The sequence below is a fragment of the Trachypithecus francoisi genome, unplaced genomic scaffold (assembly GCF_009764315.1).
Source record: "Trachypithecus francoisi isolate TF-2019V2 unplaced genomic scaffold, Tfra_2.0 Lachesis_group2, whole genome shotgun sequence".
NCBI classification, from domain to species: domain Eukaryota; kingdom Metazoa; phylum Chordata; class Mammalia; order Primates; family Cercopithecidae; genus Trachypithecus; species Trachypithecus francoisi.
In genome coordinates this window covers 164,523,756-164,546,376 of record NW_022681465.1, presented here as the reverse complement: position 1 = coordinate 164,546,376, position 22,621 = coordinate 164,523,756, and the positions used below count along the sequence as shown (strand labels likewise).

At 37.6% G+C, this 22,621-nt stretch overlaps 1 protein-coding gene and 1 pseudogene across 1 annotated transcript in view; one reads left to right on the top strand and one right to left on the bottom strand.

Moving 5' to 3' along the window:
* Positions 1 to 22,621, top strand: part of CCDC192 (coiled-coil domain containing 192) — a 241,297-nt gene that overhangs the window by 78,417 nt on the left and 140,259 nt on the right. Inside the window, exons 4-5 of the mRNA XM_033181366.1 lie at positions 16,237 to 16,368; positions 17,201 to 17,257. Coding sequence (XP_033037257.1) covers positions 16,237 to 16,368; positions 17,201 to 17,257 — 189 coding nt within the window. The remainder of the gene's footprint in view (positions 1 to 16,236; positions 16,369 to 17,200; positions 17,258 to 22,621) is intronic.
* On the bottom strand, positions 572 to 3,021 carry LOC117065924 (annotated as a pseudogene).

Genomic DNA, 22,621 nt, shown 5'->3' with positions numbered 1-22,621 from the left:
GCTTTAAAGTTCATTTTGTCTGATATAAGAATAGCTACTCCTGCTCATTTTGGTGTCCATTCACATGAAATGCCTTTTTCCACCCCTTTACCTTAAGTTTATGAGAGTCCTCATGTATTAGGTGAGTCTCTTAAAGGCAGAAAATAGTTGGTTGGTGAATTCTTATCCATTCTATTGTTCTGTATCTTTTAAGTGGAGCAATACGGCCATTTACATTCAATGTTAGTTAGTGTTGAGATGTGAGGTACCATTCAATAAGAAATCCTTTAATTTTCTTTATTTTCACACATTAAAAATGAAATACACTAAACAAATGGGTTTTCATAGCAGATTACACATGGGTCCATTCAGACTTGCTCTCAAAGTGCTGCCAACATGACAAGTGCTGCCAATACAACAGCTGCTAATGGGGGAGCCCATGTCTTTATTCAAATGCAGTAGCAGTCAGCCTTCACCATGGGAGGTTCAGTCTTTTCTGTTCTTAAATTAGGGTAAATGGCATTGGTGTCTGTATTTACAGATTTGAAATGTATCTATCCTGAGCAGTTCCAATGTAAATCTAAGAACAGCTGATAGGAGTCTTGGTCTCAGTTTTAGAAAGGGAGGTCCAATGGTGGCAGGCTGGCTGCCATAAACTTGAGTTGTTTCCATTCTTTCCAACATGAACTATTTGCTGCAGGACACAAAATCAGACCCTTCCTAGAGGGTTAAGTGAAGTAACTATAGGTGTCTTTTTCACCATCAACTTGCTCCAAATGTTCTTTCTCAATTAGAATGTCAATGCATTTCTTGATCAGGGACCTGGGGTTTGAACCTGGAGGATAGCTGAGTGAGGGCCTCATCAACTAACTGCTGGTGTTTCAGAACCTTCCTTATCTTCATGATTCTCATGATGGCCATCTGAATCAGTAGTTTGCAGTCTTCCTCAGTATTTTTGTGTGTGGTTTCTTGTTCCTGCTTCTGTTCCATTTCATTGGCACATTGATGTTAACCCTTAATTTCTAATTTTTATAACCAAGATATAATTTTATTAAGGTATCTGGTTTCAATTCCACCTCATCAGCATTTGCATTTTCATCTTCCAGGACCAAGGCATCTTCTGTGTTGTACTGAAGCAGGATTGCTATCTGGAATGTGGATGCCTGCAAAGTATATCTGTTTGTGAAACAGTTGGTTACTAATTCTCTTTTAGACAACTGATATAACCATGTCAATTTTCAGCCACGGTGACGGCTGGCATAGAAAGCTGTGAATTGCCGATAACTACATTCCAACCCTAAGGGAAGGCAAACATACAAGACTGCTCAAAGGACCAGGACCCAGAGCTCAGCACTTAAATGCTGAAATCTCAGTCTAGGGGTTCTGAATTTGTCAGGTGATTTTTTAATTGCTCATTCAGATCTTTGCTCATACCAGTGTCTTGAAACGTCCACTGAAGTTTAGAGGTATACTTGAAACCACAAGCTTGCTTTAACTTAGAGAACATGCTGGCTTCAGCAATGTCACTCACTGCCTTCCCTTAGGGTGGGAACGTAGTTATCGGCAATTCACAGCTTTCTATGCCAGCCATCACAGTGGCTGAAAATTGACATGGTTACTGGCATCATCACTTGCATCGTCATTGTGGATGAGCCTCTTGGCCAGCATTTTTGCATAGAACTTCTGAAACATGTCTTTGTCCCCTGGGTACTTGAAGACAACTGTTACATGATTGAGTGTATCTTCTAGTTCTGCCTCATCTGTGTTCTTGGAACTTTTCCTCAAGAAGGAGTCACAGTAGTGAGCCAGTGACTCAGGGGATTTTACTGGATGACTGGGCCATCTTGGTAACCACATTGTTGTTTATGAAGCAACCACAAGCCTTGTCAAGAGCAGCCACAAAGCCAGTGTCATTGTTAAATGCAGACATTACCAAGGCAATGCATTTTTTTGAACATCAAGCACGGGGGTCATTTAAAGCAGCTTCTCCACACTTTTCAATGACTAAAAGACCCTGATTATGAATGTGCATCTCCAGCAGTTTTTTCAGTTCTCCTAGGTCATTCTGAATTCTAGATACAAGATTATACATGTGTCCCAAATCTTCATTTTTGTCAGCATCCAATAAATTCTGAAGTTCTGTGTGGAAAATTTCCAAGTGTTTTTCAATGAGGACATGCTCACATTTCCTTGCTAATTCATCTTGTGTGCCTTCATGAAGGTAAACCTGAACTCTTCATTGTTCCTGAAGCACACAAGCTTCTGCCTTATTCATATATTCAGTAACTGGGTTCTGCTGCAAGAATTCAGTGCTCTCTTTGGAATAAAATCTCTCTGTAACAGAAGAAAAAGAGAGATTCAAAGGATTCTTTATACACTGTTAACGTAGGGCCCTTTGCAAATGCATCATCTTCATTCAGCTCCAATTCCATGTAAGACTAAAATTCCACTCACAGTTTTGTATTGATGGTTTCACCATTTTCTTCCTTTTTGATCAGCTTTGAAGCAGAATTTCTTACCTGTTTATTCAGTGACCTAAATAGTCTCTACAAGTCACTAATGCAAAGGAATAGATTTCACACATTCCTTTCATCCTTTGTCACACTCACGGTGAACCCAAGGTCTATTGAGGTAGGCACAAATTCCATTCAGCACTTTGCTTGAAAATCAGTAATCTTCCCATTGTTGAGTGTAGAATTTCAGTACACTCTTGTCCATCAAATCTTCTCCATCCTTAAGAAGACTTGTCAAATAATTCTTCAAAAATTACTTAAGTTGTTTGCATAATTCCAAGCCAACAAACTGAGCTCCTTCAGGTGTCTGCCCCTTTTTTGACTTAGAAACTCCAGCTCCTCGTGCTTGGTTTGACTGGTGTACCCTAGTACACTAGTTATAAACATGAGTGTGGAGCTCCATGTATCTGGACCTGGTCATGCTGTGCAGCATGTACACCTGCTGGATGGTGACTCTGAGGTCGTCCCAGATCTGGTCCAGACCAATCTGCTTCAGGCCTTGGGGGTTCTGGCTCCAGGTTTATGACATCGTGAGGGATGTTCTAAAGTCATACAGTGCAGCAATCCTTATTTAAAGTGCAGCTAGTTCTCCATTAGATTAAAATATGCAGTATCATTCCAAATTTATTCACAGCAGTTTGGAAAGAATGTCCTTTAAATGTAGAGAGTGAAATACATTACAGACAAACACACATCTCCGTGGTATCCAAAAGGCTCCCGTGATGCCTCCACCTAGTCGCCAGACCTAGGCCTTGGCAAGACCCCCATCCCACCAAGATCTGGCTGCATCCCTCAGCCACTGGACTGCCCTGCCTGGAGTTGCATGTGATGTGGCGCCTACCTTCTCCTCTCCTGCCAGCCCGGCCTTCCTCCTCCTGCTGCCGCCACCTCGTCCCATAAGTTTTTGTATGCTATGTTTTGTCTTCATTTGTTTCTAAATATTTTTTAATTTGCCATGTGATTTTTTCTTTGACCCACTGGTTGTTTAAGAGTGTGTTATTTTTGTGTATGTGAAAATTTTTCAGTTTTCCTTCTGTTACTGATTTTCAGCTTTATTCTCTATTGTTGTGAGAGAAGGTACTTTAAATGAATTTATTCCTTCTAAATTTATTGATAATTATTTTTATGAACCAAATTATAGTCTACCCTGGAGAATGTTTCTGTGCACTTCAAAAAAACGTATATTTTTCTGTTGTTTTGTGGATTGTTCTATCTGTCATACTATGTCTGTTATGTCTAGCTGGTTTATAGTGTAATTCAAGTCTATTTTCTTCTTGTTTTCTGTGTAGATATTATATCCATTATGAAACTGGAATATTGCACTTTGAGAGGTCAAGGCAGGCAGATCACTTGAGGTGAGGAGTTTGAGACCAGCCGGGCCAACATGGCATTGGTCTTTTCTAAAAATACAAAAATTTGCTGAGCATCATAATGCATGCCTGTAATCCCAGCTACTTGGAAGGCTGAGGAGGAGAACCTCTTGAACTTGGGAGGTGGAGGTTACAGTGAGCCAAGATCACACCACTGCACTCCAGCCTGGGTGACAGAGTGAGACTCCACCTCAAAAAAAAAAAGTGGGATATTGAAGTCTCCAACTATTCTCACAGAAGCGTCTACTTCTCTCATAAATTCTATCAATAGTTGCTTCATATATTTTGGGACTCCACTGTTTGGTGCATTTATGTGTATAATTTTATATCTCCTTGACAAATTGCCACTTTTATCAATATGCAATGTGTTTCTTTCACTTTTATAAAAATTTTTTATAAAAAAATTCAACATCTATTTGACTATGCGACTATAGTCACATTAGCTGTCTTTTGGCTACTATTTACATGCAACATCTTTTTCATTCTTTTACTTCCCACCTATTTGTTTCTTTGAGTCTAAAGTGGGTTTCTTATAATCAGCATATAATTGGATCACACTTTAAAATTTATTCTGCTGCTTTCTGTCTTTAATTGGGGATCTAAGCCACTTAAAATATTACTAATAATAAAGAATATACTTCTGTCACATTGCTTTTCATATTCTATATATTTTATATCCTTTTTATTCCTCAATTCCTCCAATACTACCTTCTTTTGTGTTTGATTGGTATTTTCTAGTGCTCCCTTTTGATTCTGTATCTTTTGCAGTTATTTACTCCTAGAATGTGTATGTTAGTATGCTTAAGAGTGTCCCATAGGCCTCTTAGGTTCTGTTTATTTCTCTTCATTATTTTTTCTTTCTGCTATTCAGACTGGGTAATTCCAATTGCCATATTGCTATGGATTGAATATTTACACCTCCTCTAATTCATATGTTGAATTCCTAATTTTTAATGTGATGGTATTTGGAGGGGGTGCATTTAGGAGAGAATTAAGGTCATGAGATTGGAATCCTCATGATGGAATTATTGCCCTTATAAGAAGAGGAGATAAGAGCTCTACTTTTCTCCATCATGTGAGGATACAGCAAAATAAGGGGCTGCCAGTAAAACAGAAAGAGGGTCCTCACAAGACACTGAAATTTTTGTCACTTTGGTCTTGGACTTCTAAGACTCTGGAATTGTAAGAAATATTTTTTCTTTAAGTCACCAAGTCTGTGATGTTTGTTATAGAAGTCTGAACTGACTAAAATAAACTGGTTAACAAGAAGTGTGATACTACTGTAACAAATACCTTAAAATGAGTTTTGAGCTTCATGCTTTAAAAAGTAGATATTTCCATGAAGGGGCTGCTGAAGACAATCTGGTGAGGCCTGACCAAAATAGGAGAACTGGAGAGAAATCCTCCTTCTTCTTAGAGAAGACATAAATAATCATGAGCAGAATGTTGGTGGAAATATGAACAGTAAAGGCCATTTTGATGAGGTTTGAGATGGAAAAGAGGAACATGCCATTGCAATCCAGAGGAAAGCAATCCTTTTTGTAATGTGGCAAAGAACTTGGCTAAATTATCTTTGTGTTCTAGTGTTTTGCAGAAGCTAGAACTTGTGAGTGATAAAATTGGGTATTTAGCTGAAGATGTTTCTAAGCAAAGTCTTAAGAATACCAAGGGTGTGGCCAAGCAACTGTCTGTTAAGGAGATTGGTATGGGTGTGAAACATGGACCTAATCAGTACTCCACCAAGAACACTGCCAGTCTGAACTGAAGGAGATGAAAGTTGGGGGGAATGAAAAAAGTTTCCCAGACTTCTTAGGGGCTACAGGACAGGATGCTAAAGCTATTCAGTAGTCTTGTGCTATTCTGGAAGATGGGGGAAATAGCCCCAAAGGCAGTTCAGAGATTATCAGGGACATCATCTCAGCTTCAACAGGCCAAATATCCTCCAATTAAAGCCATGAGGGTGAGGTCACCTGGAGCCATGTAGCACAACCCTACCTGGAAGAAGTTTGAAAGCAAGATCCTCACATGGTAGAGCCCTTGGGGTTTAGTTTCTCTCTGACAGAACCCTGGAGGAGAGACCACGATTCTGAGAGCCTTTGGGCATAACCCCCATGCAGTGGGGCTGGGTGGGCACAAGTCCTACTCAACCTAGCCACAGCATGGGTGGATCTCTGCCAAGCTGTGGGGGTGACATTTCCACTCCAGTGGTCCTGGAGGGCAGAGTATCAAATGAAAAAGGATTATTCTAGATTATTCTTGAACATTAAAGTCTAGTGTAATTTGCTGTGATGGGTTCTGGACGTATGTGGGACTCATCACCTCTTCCTTCTTTCATTTTTCTCCCTTCTGGAATGGGAATATCTACCTTGTGCCTTTACCATCCTGTATTTTGGGGTTTGGGGGCCATTTTGGGATATATTTTGTACTGACAGATCATAATTATACGTATTTTGGGTACATATAATATTTTGAGACATGTATACAATGTGTAATGATCAAATCAAGGTAATCGGGACATCCAACACTCAAACATTTTTTTTTTGTATTGGAACATTAATATTTTTCTTCTAGTTATATTGATCACAATAAATTATTGTTAACCATAATTTTCTTACTGTACTAATGAGTACTAGAACTTATTTCTCCTATCTATTTTTGTACCATTAACCAACTTCTCATTATCCTCTCCTCTTCCCTTTTCTTCCCAGCCTCTGGTAACTACCATTCTACTCTCTACTTCCATAAAATCTGCTTTTTTAGCTCCCAGATAGAAGTGAAAACGTATAATATTTGTCTTTCTGTGCCTGACGTATTTCAATTAACATACTGACCTCTAGTTCCATTCCTGTTGCTGCAAATGATAGGCTTTCATGCTTTTTAATGGCTGAATAATATTCTGTTGGGTATATATACCACATTTTCTTTATCCATTCGTCCGTTAATGAACAGTTAGGTTGATTCTGTATTTGGCTATTGTGAATAGTACTGTAATAAACATGGAAGTACATATATTTCTTTGATATAGTATGTTCTTTCTTTTGGATATATACCCAACGGTGAGATAGCTGAATCATACAGTCGTTTTAGTTTTAGTTTTTGGAGGAACCTATATAATGTCTTCCATTATGACTATATTACTATATATTATATATTATTCCCACCCACAGTGTATGGGTATCCCTCTTTCTGTGTATACTCACCAGCATTTGTCCTCTTTTGTTCTTTTGATAATAGCCATTCTAACTGGGGTGAGTTGATATCTCATTGTGGTTTTGATTTGCATTTTTCTAATGATTAGTGATGTGGAGCACTTTTTCATGTACTTATTGGCCATTTGTATGTCTTCTTTTGAAAAATATCCATTTAAATCTTTTACTAATTTTCAGATTGGATTATTATTATTATTATTGCTATTGAGTTGTTTGAGTCCCTTATATATTCTGGACTTTAATCCCTTGTCAGCTGGATAGTTTGCAAATATTTTCTCCCATTCTGTAGGTGGTCTCTTCACTTTTTAAAGTGTTTCTTTCTCTGGGCAGAAGCTTTTTAGCTTGACGCAATCCCATTTGTCGATTTTTGCTATGGTCACTTGTGCTTTTACTTGTGGTTTTTGTGCTTTTACCTGAAGCATTTCCCCAATGTTCTCTTCTAGTATTTTCATAGTTTCAGGTTGTACATTTAAGTATTTAACCCACTCTTTTTATTTTTGTATATGGTGGAAGAAGGGGTTCTATTTTCATCCTTCTGCATTGGATATCCTGATTTCCTCATACCATTTATTAAAGAGACTGTCCTTTATCCTTTGTATGCTCTTGGCGTTTTTATTAAAAATGAGCTGACTGTAAGTGTGTGAATTTTTTTTTTTTTTTGGTTCTTTATTTTGTTCCATTTGTCTGTGTATTTGTTTCGTTTTTGTTGTTGGTGGTTTTTTGTTGTTGTTGTTTTGTTTTGTTTTTGGGGCTTTTATGCCAGTATTGTGGTGTTTTGGTTACCTGCTTGGGTCCCCGAAAATTCATATGTTAAAGTCTTAATCTTCAGTGGGATGGTATTTGGAGCGGGACCTTTGGAAAGTAATCAGGTTTGCATGAGGTCATGAGGGTGGAACACACATGATGAGATTCATACCCTTATAAGAAAAGGAGGAAACTAGAGGTCTCTATCTCTATTTTCCATTTGAAGATACAATAAGAAGGCAACTATTTGTAATCCAGGAAGAGGGTCTTCAACAGAATCCAACTCTGCTGGCATCCTGAAATAAGACATCTAGCCTTGAGAGGTGTGAAAAATAAGTTTCTTAGTTTAGCCACCCAATCTATACTGTATTTTGTTATAGCAGCTTGAAATGACTAAGACATCTATCTTCAAGTTTGGTGATTGTTTTATCTGCCAGCTTATATCTTCTATTGAACCCTTCTAGTGAATTTTTTCTTTTAGCCGTTGTGCTTTTCAACTCCACAATTTCTATTTGTCTTCTTCTTCCTTCTTCTTTTTCTTCTTCTTCTTCCTCCTCCTCCTCCTCCTCCTCTTCTTCTTCTTCTTCTTCTTCTTCTTCTTCTTCCTCCTCCTCCTCCTCCTCTCCTCTTCCTCCTCCTTGTCTTTCTTCTTCTTCTTCTCCTTTTCTGCTTCTGCCTCTTTTTTGAGATAGGGTCTGGCTCTGTCACCCAGGCTGGAGTGCAACAGCACAATCTCAGCTTACTGCAACCTCCACTGGGCTCAAGTAATCCTCCCATCTCAGCCTCTTGGGTAGCTGAGACTACAGCTGCACACTGCCACATCCAGCTAATTTTTTTTTGTATATTTTATAGAGATGATGATATGGTTTGGTTGTGTCCCCACCCAAATCTCATCTTAAATTTTAGTTCCTATAATCCCCATGTGTCTTTGGAGGCCCCCTGTGGTAGGTAATTGAATCATGGGGGTGGTTAACCCCACACTGCTGTTCTCATGATAGTGAGTTCTCACGAGATCTGATGGTTTTATAAGGGGCTTTTCCTCCTTTTGCTCGGCACTTCTTGCTGCTGCCATGTGAAGAAGGATGTATTTGCTTCCCCTTCCACAATAACTGTGTTTCCTGAGGCCTCCCAGTCATGTTGAGCTGTGAGTCAATGAAACCTCTTTCCTTTATAAATTGCCCAGTCTCAGGTATGTCTTTATTAGCAGCATGAGGATGGACTAATACAGACGGAATCTCACTTTTTTGCCCAGGTTTCTCTCAAATTCCTGAGCTCAAGCAATCCACCCAACTTGGCCTCCCAAAGTGCTGGGATTACAGGCATAAGCCACCACTCCCAGTACTACTTGGTTCCTTCTTATAATCTCTGTCTCCTTATGTATATTCCCAACTTGCTCATACATTGCTCTCCTGATTTTCCTTACTTCTTTGCCCATGGTTTCTTTCACCTCTTCGAACATATTTATTTGTCCAGTAAGTCTGGAATTTGCTCTCTAGGCTTCCTGAAGAATGGTGTCTGTCAGTGTCTTCTTTTTCTTATGAATGGGCCGTACTTTACATTGTAAGATTTATAATATTTTGCTGAGAATTTAACATTTTATATATTATAATGTCATAATTCTAGAAATCAGATTCTTCTCCTACCCCAAGGTTTGTTGTTGCTGCCTGTTGAAGACTGCTGTCATCCATTTGTTCAATGACTTTTTCAACTAATGTTGCAAAGACTATATTCCTTATCATGTATGGTCATTGAAGTCTCTATTCCAATATTTCTGCAGCCAGTGACCTGACAGGAATTTCCTTGTATTCCAGTGTCTTTCTTCATCAAGCATTTCTATGGAAGCTGAAAGAGTCCTGCTACACTCCAGAGTTCTGAAATAATTGATTCTGACAGTTCTTGCCAGTTCAGTAGTTATTTTTGTGAAAGGACCAATTCCTAGAACTTCTTATTTTGTCATCTGCTGTGATGTTCAAATCATTTTATTTTCAGTTTTACTTAAATATAATTCCAAAATATATCAGTACCCTTTCTTGACTGCAACAATATGGTACAATAGATATAGTTTATCTCCCTTTGACTTTTAATATATTGCAATAACTTTATAGTGTTCTTTTATTGGACATTGGAGTAAATATTGAAAGTTGAATTTTCTGAGTAGATTTGCAGAGCTTCAAATTTATAATATGACAATTGTTACCTCGCTGTACATAATTTTTCAGATGAATGTTGTTCATTCTTTTTTAATGATCTCCTCCTTCCAAACTTGTTAGGACCACAGGTGGAAGGAACAGAGTCCTGGTCTTCACAAGGTATCATATGTAGAATATTAGCTTCCCAACATCATGTAAACTATATATTTCAGCAAAGGTGGCTAATTACAATATATAGAAATTGGTCATTTAAAGAATGGATGCATTTCTACTTTCTTTTTTGTAAGCAAATACATGAAACTAATAGGCTGAGCTTTCTTTTTCTATGCTCTTTCAAGAAAGGCAGTCTCTAAAAACAAGAAGTTTTTATTAATAAATAAACATTTAAAAAGCAATGAAAAGGAAGTTATGCCCAAGAGTTTAAAAATTCAACTCTGATATCTTGCAGTTGTTAACTTGAATTTCCTTATTTATGTTGATGTCTTGTTTCCTATCCCATAATTAAATGTGAATTTAGGCAGAATGCCTAAGTGAATCCCAAATTGAGAATTAGACTTTAAAAAGCTTGAAAACCCCTATCAGGACAATGGAGTAAATTTAAGATGGCAGCTAACATCTTGTGATTAAGCAGTAGAGCACAATCTTTTTCACAGAGCTTAAATTTTTAAAAAAATTCTCAGATGTGTAACTTATTTTAGTCTCATTTCTCCTTTTTTTTCTGGATTATCAGGTGTGTTTGTTGCCCATTTGCAGTGAGGATGGGGAATATAAATTGTCCTATGTTGATAAACAATTTCACTATTATATAATAGAATCCAATAGTAAATTATTAGTTCTTGCTACAACTTGTCCATGTAAGGAGGAAAAAATAACATCCCTTTATCTTGCTTTTGTGAAGTGATGTTACATATGAGAATTAAGACTCACAGTTTAAAAGTTAATAAATGGAATAATCTTAGCAAAGATTGTCCCTGGCCAATTTGACTGTATTTTATTGTACATTTTGACAGAATTCCTCATCCATCCTTCTGGGGAATTTGCAACCTAATCTGAACATATATGACTAGATAACTATCCTACTAAGGTATAACAACGTAGCATAGTAAAATCCTATTACGCAAAAGAATAAAACTACACCCCTTTCTTTCACAGTATACAAATACTAACTCAAGACGGATTAAAGATTTAAATGTTCAACCTCAAACTATAAAAATCCTAGAAGAAAGCCTAGGAAATACCATTCTGGACATTGGCCTTGGGAAAGAATTTATGACTAAGCTCTCAAAAACAACTGCAACAACAACAGAAATTGAAAAGTGGGTCCTAATTAAGCTAAAGAGCTTCTGTACCACAAAGGAAACTATTAACAATGTAAACAGATGACCTACAGAGTAGGAGAATAAATCTTCAAACTATGCATTTGACGTAGGTCTAATATACAGAATCTACAAGAAACTTAAACATTTCAATAAGTGAAATATTAAAAAAATTAAAAAGCGGGCAAAAGACATGAACAGACACTTCTCAAAAGAAGAGATGCAGCAGCCAACAAACGTATGAAAAAGTGCCCCACATCACTAATCATCAGAGAAACACAAATCAAAACCACAATGTGGTACCATCTCACACAAGTCAGAGTGGCCATTATTAAAAAGACAATAACAAGTGGTGGCGAAGCTGCTGAGAAAAGGGAACACTTGTACACTGTTGGTAGGAATGTAAATTAGTTCAGCCACTAATTTAGAAAGCATTTTGAAGATTTTTTCAAAGAATTAAAATAAAACTATCATTTAACCCACCAATCTCATTACTGGGTAAATACTCAAAGGAAAATAAATTGTTCTACCAAAAAGACCTATGAACTTCATCGCAGCACTATTCACAATAGCAAGACATCAAATCAACCTAGGTGCCCATCAATAGTGGATTGAATAAAGAAAATGTTGTGCAAATACACCATGGAATACTACACAGCCATAAAAAGAATGAAATCATCATCATGGATGCAGCTGGAGGCCATTACCCTAAGCAAATTAATACAGGAAGAGAAAAACAAACACTGCATGTTCTCACTTATAAGTGGGAGCTCAGCACTGGGTACACATAGACACGAAGATGGGACCAAAAGACACTGGGGACTACCAGAGGTGGGAGGGGAGGAAGAGGACCAAGGGCTGAAAAACTACCTGTTGGGTACTATGCTCACTACCTGGATGATGGAACCATTCATACCCCAAACCTCAGCATCATGCAATACACCCATGTAACAAATATGTACATACACCTTCTGAATCTAAAAAAAAAGTTGAAATTATTTTTAAAATCCTATTAAAGGCACCAAGGTTATAGAGTCAGTGAGTTGTGGAATTAAGACTAAAGCATAGGTATCCTGATTCTAAGTCAACATTTCTTAGAATTAAGCTGAACCTGAGCTAGATATATCTGAGTCAAAGAAATATTCAGTAAGAAACTTATTACAAAAGGAGAGGAAATAAGGGGTTAGTGTCTATATAAAAGAAAGCAAGATGGTGGGTTAGAGAGAATTCTAAGATATTAGAAAAAATTCCTTTAAGTATATAAGTTAAGATCCTGAGAAATATTGCTGAAGTCCATATGGTAAGGAAAAAAACATCACAGGCTTCATTGTGACAGGCAGTCTGAGTTAGGATTTGGATATGATATAAAACCAGGAATAGAGGCAGACAAATGAAGGCCTAAATCTAACCTCTTCTTATTAGCTTTGGAATCTTACACAAGTTAATTCACCACTAAAGCATTTAGTTTCTCAATCTTTATGATGATGGTAACAAAAAAATATAAAGAAAATTGCTGAGAGGGTTTTGAGCAGTGACGTAAGGTAACATTTATATATGTAGCACCCAGCAGCATGCCTAGTATACTATATCTACCAAATAGATTTTAGTTTCTGCTGTTTTTCATAAACTTTTCTTACTCGTGGCCAAGAACATGGAACCTTGATACCAAACAGCATATCCGTAGAATACTTTTGGCAACAGGTAATAGAAAACTCAACTCCTTAAACAATAAAGGAATTTATTGACCCACTAAGTGCAAGTTGGAGGGTAGGGTGTGCTTCAAGATTGATTAATAAAGCACTTTAATAATGTCATCAAGAACTTAAGTTTTTTCTGTTGTTTACTCTTCCTTTCTGAGTATGCCTGGTTTCCTGATGTCTATAGGATGGCTGTAGTAGCATTCACGTCTGGTCGGTGACAGAGAGTGCTTCTCCAAATCACTCTCCAATTCTGTGCAGTATGAGTAACCCAAATTAGGTCACATCTCCTTATACGATAACTGTTGCTACAGGAAAGCCAGGCTATGATTAGTTTATGCTTTGATTCCTGAACCAATCAACAGCAAAGAGGATAGAATTGTCATGATGACCAGGGCCTATTTTGGAGCTGGGGTCAAATTTGGGTGTAGAGGGTCAAACCTGATGATGTCCACTACTAAAAAGTTGAATTCCAGAACTTACTTGCTATATCCTTTGATAAGTCATATAATTTTGTTGAAACTCAACTTCTTTATCTGCAAAATGGGAGCTATAATAGAATGAACCTTCAGGATGTTTTGAAGATAAATTGAGATACTAAAATAAATTTGAAAACAAAAGGCTCTGCAGACTGTCTGACATGTAATAAGTACCCAAGAAATGTTAACTACTATTAATATTATTTATTCACCTATATAGTTTTGCATTATATAATAGCTATTTTTAAATGATCTGATTTCTGGCTAAAGTATGAGTTTTTTGAGGATGGGAACAACATTGTTTTCATTTTTTAATCTACAAATTCTTACATATAACAAATGTCCAATTTATTTCTTTAACAAATGAGTGAATAAATGATGTCTTTTGAGTGAACGAATAGAGGCTTTCAAACAATAGAAGGTAGATTTAAAAGAAAGACAATAAAATGGTAACGATGGATCACATAACAAACAGATATGGGAGTAAAATGGACCCGACTTAGAGAGATTATATATGAGAAAAAAATAATTCCAGACATAGACAGGAGATTTCTCTGAACATTAGAGTGGTTATAGGAAATGAACAAATCAAATATAGTTTGAGTTGAGGGTATGCAGCTCATAAAGATTATGATGTCTTCAGATATTTTGTTTTTGTTTTACAATTTGATAAATAGGCTGGGAACAGTGGCTTACACCTGTAACCCCAGCACTTTGGGAGGCCGAGGCGGGTGGATCACTTGAGCTCAGGAGGTCGGGACCAGCCTGGGCAAAATGGTGACAACCCATCTCAAAAATACAAAGAATTAGCCAGGCATGGTGGTGTGAGCCTGTAGTCCCACTTGCTCAGGAGGTTGAGGTCGGAGGACCCCCTGAGCCCAAGAGGCGAAGGTTGCAGTGAGCAGAGATCGCGCCATTGCATTCCAACTTAGGTGACAAGGTGAGACTCTATCTCACACACACACACACACAAAATTGATAAATATTTAGATAAAATGCAGAAAAACACCTACTGTGATCTAGAAGAGGTAGAATAATAATTATAATAAGAGCTGCTAGATGCTTGATATGTTCCAGGCATTGTTCTAAATGTTTCTGTTGTTTAAACTCATGTAATCCTCAAAACCAACCCATGAGATAAGTAGTATTCTTTTCATCCCCATCGCTATTTACAGATTAAAAAACTCAAGCCCAGGGAGGTTGAGTCACTTGCTGAGATCACACAGATAGCAAACAGCAAAATTGAGATTTTTTTTTTTTTTTTCTTTTAAAGACAGAGTCTCACTCTGTTCCCCAGGCTGGAGTGCAATGGCGTGATGTTGGCTCACTGCAACCTCCGCCTCCTGGGTTCAAGCGATCCTCCTGCCTTGGCCTCCCTAATAGTTGGGACTACAGGTATCTGCCACCATGCCTGGCTAATTTTTGTACAAAACTGAGGGGTTTTTTTTACCCAAAGGATAAAGACACAAGACTCCTTGGCTTTAACCATCACACTATACTGTGTCTCTAATAAAATAGAAGGATAGGCAGAGAAGCCAGACTGCAATCCCAAACCACCATGGACTCAGGAGTTAAACACGTGTTAGTGATCATGAGGAGCACTGCAGGTCTCCAAGGCCACCAAGAGCCAAAAGGCATGGCCAGCAGTTTGTAACATGTGTGTTCCCTCTAACCCTTATTTTGCACTTTCTCAATCTGTGGCACGTAACACAATGGCTGTGGAGGAAGCAACTGAACAAACATTTGTCCAGTGAATGAGTGTGTGGCTGGATGGTTTGGTGCCAGTATGTATGATGTGCTCACAGTATATATGATACGCTGGTATGTATGATGGGCCAGTATAGAGAACGTGCTTATTTCCTTGGCGGACTGAATTCTTCATGCTTCCACATTTGATATATTGTCTTTAAAAATTTAAGGACAATTAAGTTTTTTCAAGATGAGACAACTTGCCTTGCAATAACATTCAGAGTAATGCAAAAGAAATGTAGAGATAATCCATGCTTCAGAGAATACCCTGGGAGCTGAGTTGCAGTGAATACAGACTTGTGTGTCCCTCTCCAGGGAGTCTTTCAGGATTGTTGCTGAACTATAGAGAAAAAGCACAATAGCTGTCAGAATGAAAGAAGAAGTTAGTACAGGCACTCTCCAAGGGAATTAGAGACTAAGGACTATCAAACTACCACTTTCCTCAAGAGGAATCTACAAACAGTCAAACAAAGGCAAAGTCATTGCTAGGAATTTTTTGGCCGTGGCTTAGCATAGATCTGCCTTTGATCAGACTTTAGCTTGAAATTCCTGCATATACCCCAGTTCCATGCACCCTGCTGCTTCTATGGCGAACATTCAGGGGAGTCAGAACTCCCACTCTTTCTAGATAGCTGTAGCCCCCCAAGAGTTAAGTTTCAAGGACCATATATAAATCACACTACAAGTTTCAGATTCAGCTGTAAAAATAAAGTGCAATCTTGAAACACAGTGGAGATGAGTGTTGAGATCTTTGCACTAGAAATTTCTCTATTTCTAGTACTTCTATATTCTCCATTGTAACTCGGTGATTTCATGTCTTGTTCAGAAAGATCTTAGTTATAAACAATAAATAAAATCAATTTTTCCTTCTTTCTCTATGCTAATTTATCATTTATGAGGAATGCTCCAGAAGCTATTTTCATATTTAATAGATACTGGTGGAAGATAAATTATTTCTAAGTTGAATTTTTAAAAGAAGCTTTTAAAACATCACTGTACTTACATACTCTTATAAAGAAAATATCTTTAGCTTTTAGTCTCTGAAGGAACAAAGTCAAAACTGCTTGAACAAGTATCCCGGCTGGAGGAAAAACTGAAGGCTGTGGACCACAAGGAAGCCAGTGGGGAACCATATGAAAAAATGGTTCTTGTGAAAAACCAGGTATGTAGTAGAACAGCGTCGTCTTTATTTTAATAGTTACCTGATTTTATATGAACTGATAATCCTGGAAAACCATTTCAGTCTGGATTAAAAGTTCATTTTAAGTTCACAATGGTAAATAACAATATTTTTGTTTGCTAAAAGTAATTTTATTCCCTGATCAATATTGACATAAAATTTATTTTGCTAGTAGTAGTTTTAAAGTTTGTTTGATATGTATCCTTTTGAATAATATTAGCTGAATATTCTATTTATTTTATAAATGGTATTGACTGCACAAATGTCTCTTAGTTATCAACATTGGAGTGTTTCTGTGCAGTAAAACAAGAGGATCATAACATTTGGCATATGTTTCTTAATCAATTACTTTATAAGAAATGATTAATCTCTGAATATCTGAGTGTTAATATATATATCATTATACAAATTTAGCTCTTGTTAAGTCCAAAGGGATTGCATCTGCTCTTGGAATATATGAATATGCTCTCATGTGGAGGCATATATACATATGCAATATATATGCAATATATATGATATATATATGATACAGGGGTGTTTGCATTAACCGTAGCATGTCAAACTAACATTATCTTACTCAGGCATATCCTAGTTCTTAATGTATTTGTGTGTTTTTATTTTGGGCTCTTTCATAAAATAGAAGAGAAATAGGAATGCTGGGATGATTTCTCCAATGACGATTTTCAAAACCTGTAGCTGAAATAATGCTGCCATTCACAAGATTTGAAAACTGATACACATTTATGTCTGCAATAGGTTGAGTATGTAAAAGAAAGAGTTACACACTTAGTATCTAAACTTGTCTCCTTTTCAGTGCATCCAGAAATTGCAAGCTGAAGTAAAAGCTTCCCAGGAGCAACTAACAGCCCAGGTAAGTGTTTGCCTCCTTTTTTCATCCCTTTATTTATGTCATTGTTAGCTTGGAAATGAATAGAAACTGGAAAGAAGTTATAAATGAGTTTTGCCTGGTGCAAACCAAATCACAAGGCTAAAAATGAGTAGTTTTACTGCATCTACACAGCTTCTTTTCATACCTAAAATTCTGATTTTTGTGGATGACAAAAATTCCAAACTGAGCTCTTACATATAATCACATGGCCTAATCAGGTGCTATCATGAGAAGAGAACTGGAAACTCAGGGCAGAAAGATGAAGAAGCCAGCCTAGTTGGGTGAGTAGGTGGAAGTGGAGAGATATGGTAATTATCGACCCATCAGATAAAGTTCTAGAGAAGTGCTTCTTAAACTTTACTGTATGTAAGAATCACCTGATAGCTTCTTAAAACAAATTACTCAGATTCTGTTTCCTGCACGCCTAGGGTGGGGCCGGGAATTTGCACTTTTGAGTGATTCTAGATTTAGACAATGCCGATGCTGCCAGTCTTCAGGACACACATTAAGTAACGTTGTTTTTTATACATACATATATATATATATATAACATATATTTAATATATATTATGTTTATGTATAAATATATATATTCACTCTGCCCCAGCCTTGTGATTTTAGGCAAGTGACTATATAAACCAATCAGAGTGCATAGTTGCCCATTTTCTCCTGCAAGTACTCGCCTGAGACAGACTCCATGAATTTCTATGGCAAATTTCATTTACACACTAGCCTATGTTTGCTCAGAGAACAACATGTGAGCATCTCCTGCCACCATGCCCTGTGTGTCTGTGACCATAAATCTGTCACCCTGCCACTATTCCTTCCCAAGGATCTGAACAACAAATGCCTTAGACATCTCCTCAAAGACTTGATTGCCATCCTTTTGGACATCTTTTTCATCCACATCTAGGCTGTTATGGAATGACTTCTTGATTAAAGACGCTGACCAATCACGTTAATGACCAATCTTAACTACACCAGGCTCCTCAGACAGACCTGAGACCTATGAGATTGCCCTCCAAAAGACTGTAAGATAATACATTCTGGTGACTGCACAAATGTCTCTTAGTTGTCAACAAATTCCTTTGGGGTTTGGAATGAACTGACTTGGGTAAAATATTGGTAATTGTCCCCATTTTTGGGCTGGAGAAGAGAAAAGCTAATCTGCTGTGGCAGTTAGCAGAGCTTTTAACTCTAAATTCAGAGTCTTTTTTGGGCTTGTATGCTCAATTGTCCAATATTGAAAATGACTAAGGCTTGCATTTGTAGCACTGTGACGTATTTAGACAGAAATATGTCTCATTAGCCAGTAATTTGTTACAGATGCCTTTCCCCTGGTCTCCCCCTGAGGGTGCCAGATAATGACTATTGTCAGAGGATGTTCTGTCATGACAATTTGATACCTACAGTCATTCACATGGAAGGGGCTTTTAGCTCAGGATTTTATGTGGAGGGCAAATGTATTCACTAAGGCTCAGATATTAGCTTCCAGCATCTCTTTGTGAAAAAGAGATGAAAAAATCATAGTTCCTGGTGCCTTAGGGAAATTCCTATGGTGTCTCCTTTCATTGCCTAGTTACTATGGTTGCTATTCCTGTACCATGCTGTTACTGCTTGAGGCTTGTCTGAACTAGGATTGCTTCCCTGTATTAGGGTATTGATACCAATGACTGAGATTTCTCATATGCAATTGTCCAACATTCAGGTTTCAATATAGCAGTGTATTCATCAAGGTTTTGCTTCAATATGTCAAGAAAAACTTAAATGAAAACAGTATTAACAATAGTATTTATTGAAAGTGGATTATGTCTTTTCTATGTGGAAGATATTTCACATATCTATTTTAAATCTCAACACAAGCCAACAAGGTAGTCATTAATTTTCAGAAAGAAAATGGAATCTTAAAAAGATTAGATCACTCGTCACACTCTGAAACCCATGATTTTGCTATTACAACTTGCTGTCTCTCCAAATTATATTCTCTATGTGCCATTTGAGGTATCAAATGGTGTTTATCAAGGCTCTATCTGCAACCTCCTTTTCTCTTTCTGTTCACTCTTGGTGATTCAGCAGTTCATAATGCTTCAACTCTCACTCCCATGCAAACAAACTGCCTTCTCCCACAACAAGTTCCTTCTATCTTAAGTCTCCCCTGATTAGAGATCTGTAGTGTTTTAATGAGCATTGCTCAGCACATTGTCCCTGAAAAAAACATTCCATAGGATACTAAGAGATATTCTGAAAATAAATAAATAAATAAATAAACAACAAAAGTTAGGAAAGAGTGTTGGAAGCAAAGTTAAATGGGTTTATTTCCTGCAAGAGTTATCCATGTACAAACAATCTCCAAGAACAGGCTGTTGTCGGTCATTTTTCCAGAAGAGTTTGATTATGAATGGTGATTTGTAACACCCAGGTTTAGAGATGGCTGGTACATGGCATCAGATTGAAGTATTCTAGTTCTTAAATACGACCTGAGCATCTTGCCGACACCTCAGGCTAAGCATATACAAAGCCAACTTTATCATCTTCTGTTATTATCTCTTAAATACGTTTCTCTATTCGTATCCCCCAGCCATGGTGGATAATATCACACTACTGTTATTTTTTTCTAGATTCAAACTACAAAGCAATTTTAAAATCTTACCTCTCTCTGCCTCTGTCCTACTTTGGTTAGTTGTCAGGCCCTGAGTATGTTTGTACAAGTTATCTCACTTTCATGTCTTCTATTCCATTATACTGCCACTTCTCTAGTTCTTTCTGATCATCTTATATTTTAATTATTGTAACTGTCCCCAAATTGTTAACATTTGTGAGTGAATTCAGAGCCTTCCACAACCTCACTCCCCATTGCAAAGTAGTCCACTTGCTCTGACACCACCAAGCCCTATTGGCAGAGAAGAGAGAGGATACAAATCTGTGTGTAGAGATTTGGAATGGGTGCAGAAAACCAAACAGAGCAAAAGTATATCACTCACAGGGTGAATGTGATCTGCTGGAGTGGCAGAGAAGAGAAAGGGGATTAAGAAACTAGGGTGGTAGGAATGGAACACTGAAGATGGGGTGAGGGTTCTTCTGGAATAAGAGATGAGAGTTCTGAGGATGCTGAAGATTAGGAAATAACTTGAAGTATTAATAAGAGTTGCCTGGAAAAATATATAGTCGAACCCCTTTAAGTGAGAGTCCCATGGAAAATCTGGACTTTCTGTTTGAGGTGTGCCTCCTTAATGTAACACCTGTGGGACTGACCTCTATAATAGTCTCCTGGTTTCTGTGCCTCCATCCTGAGTGAAGTTTCCAAAGCATAGTCCCTGCCCCTCATCTTCTCTTCTCCCTCACTCCCCTCTCTCTGCCTTATGCTGAGCCTACTAGTAGAATGAACTGTTGTCTTTCTTTACACATCCAGTATTATTTGATGTTCTGTGATTTTTCTCATAGTATACTCTTAAACTGGAATATCCTTCTCTCTTCTCTTCATTCAAATAACTCTTTTCTGTCCTTGCAAGACTCAAGTTAGGTACCAACTTCTCCTTTAGTCCCCAGATTACTTTCTGTGGGTCCTCACAGCCTCCTTTAGATACATCTATTTGAGCTGTTAAAATAAACATTTTAGGCAAATTAAATTTAACAGTGTTCATTTGAGCAAAGAATGATGCCTGAATTGGGTAGAAATCAGAACCAGAACAGGTTGAGAGAGCTCCATCCAGCAGCATGAGTAGCAAGCTTTTATAGGCGAAACACAGAAGCAAAGTAAAGACATTATCTGTTGGCTACCTAAGTTAGGTATTTGCCTTATTTGGGTGTGGTTGGATCAGTTGGGTGCCTGTGATTGGCTGAAGTTCAGCTGCTTGTGATTGGCTGAAACCCAACTATCTGTTACAAAAAATATACTCCTAAGTTAGATTTCAGTTTGTTAAGTAGGAACTCAAAATAGGGAGAGAACCTCAGGCCAGTGGCCTCCCGCTTGTTTAACAGAACTCAATATACTATACGTTGTTGACATTATCTGTTTATATATCCGTCCCCCCACTAGACTCCAGGGACATTGAAGGCAACACTAAGAATGTGTCTCTGAATGCACCACACTAAGTACAGAGCTGGGTGCATTGTAGCTACTCAATATATTTTGCTGAATTGCATTGAATTTTACTCTGATCATGTCATTTCCTTCGTTCCAAAGCCTTGAGTGAGACAATGCTTGTCCATTATCCCAGAATAAAGTCTAACCTCCTGACCATGGTGTTTATCATGCTGACAGTGGGGACCTGACCTCCTTTCCTGCCTCGTCTCCATCTCCAACTGCGACCCCCAAGTGCACCCTGCATCTCTGCCCTAGCAGCTTTGCTTGTAGTTCCTTGCTACCCTGAATACCTGTTCCTGCCATTGATTTTGCCAGACTTTCCCCATTCTTTATCAAGCCTTTTTTTCCCAGGAAGTTCTTCCTGACTATCAATCCAGAAGTAATCTCTCCTTCTTTGGTGCATTCACAGCACCTCTCTGAGCCTCTTTTCAGTCATTTTTCACACTATGCCCCACAAGAGAATGATCTGATGTGTACTCTTTTTCAAGACTGCAAGTTCCTGAGGAAATACGTCTGTTTATCTTTATGACTCCCACAGTGTCTGGCTCGATGTCTTGTACAGATTTTATTGAAATGAATTGTTAAAATGGCTAAAATAAAAATAAAATTATTTTGGCATTTGTAGGAGCATCCTTATATATCAGGGAAAATCACTTTATGAAAAAGGCTTGTATTCCGTGAAGATGTCAATATTACATCAGGCATTAATTTAATGAGGCTGACACTTTCAAGATATAACATGCAAATGACAAAAGGTAAGGATCTCTTAGAGTGGAAACAGAAGGGAAAAAATAGCAGAGAAAGAAAACACAGTTGCTGGAAATTTCTATTTCGCATAAAATAAAAAGAGTTTCTAAAGGAAACATGGTCTTAACATGAAAATTAACAACATAATGTCTAGGCTTGCTTTTATTCAGAGTTCACTGCTCTAGAACTCAATAGTTGAATAATATTATTGTTTAATTAAATTGATAGCTATGAAATGGAGAGGAAATGAAAGCCTTAACATTTCAGAGTTATCATTTGCTAATACTTTGAAAATTAAAATCTCATCCCATTAAATTTACAGTGCCTAGTCACAACTTATACTTCTAAAGAAATTATTAAGGGTTACCCCTCCCAGTGCACATGTGGGCACCCAGCCTGAGCCACCACCGGGCTAAGCTGCCTTGGGCATCTTTATCACTCCTTCCCATGATTACTTATCCGTTTAACGACCTACATGGGATAAAACAAATATTTGAAGTGAATGTTTATATTTA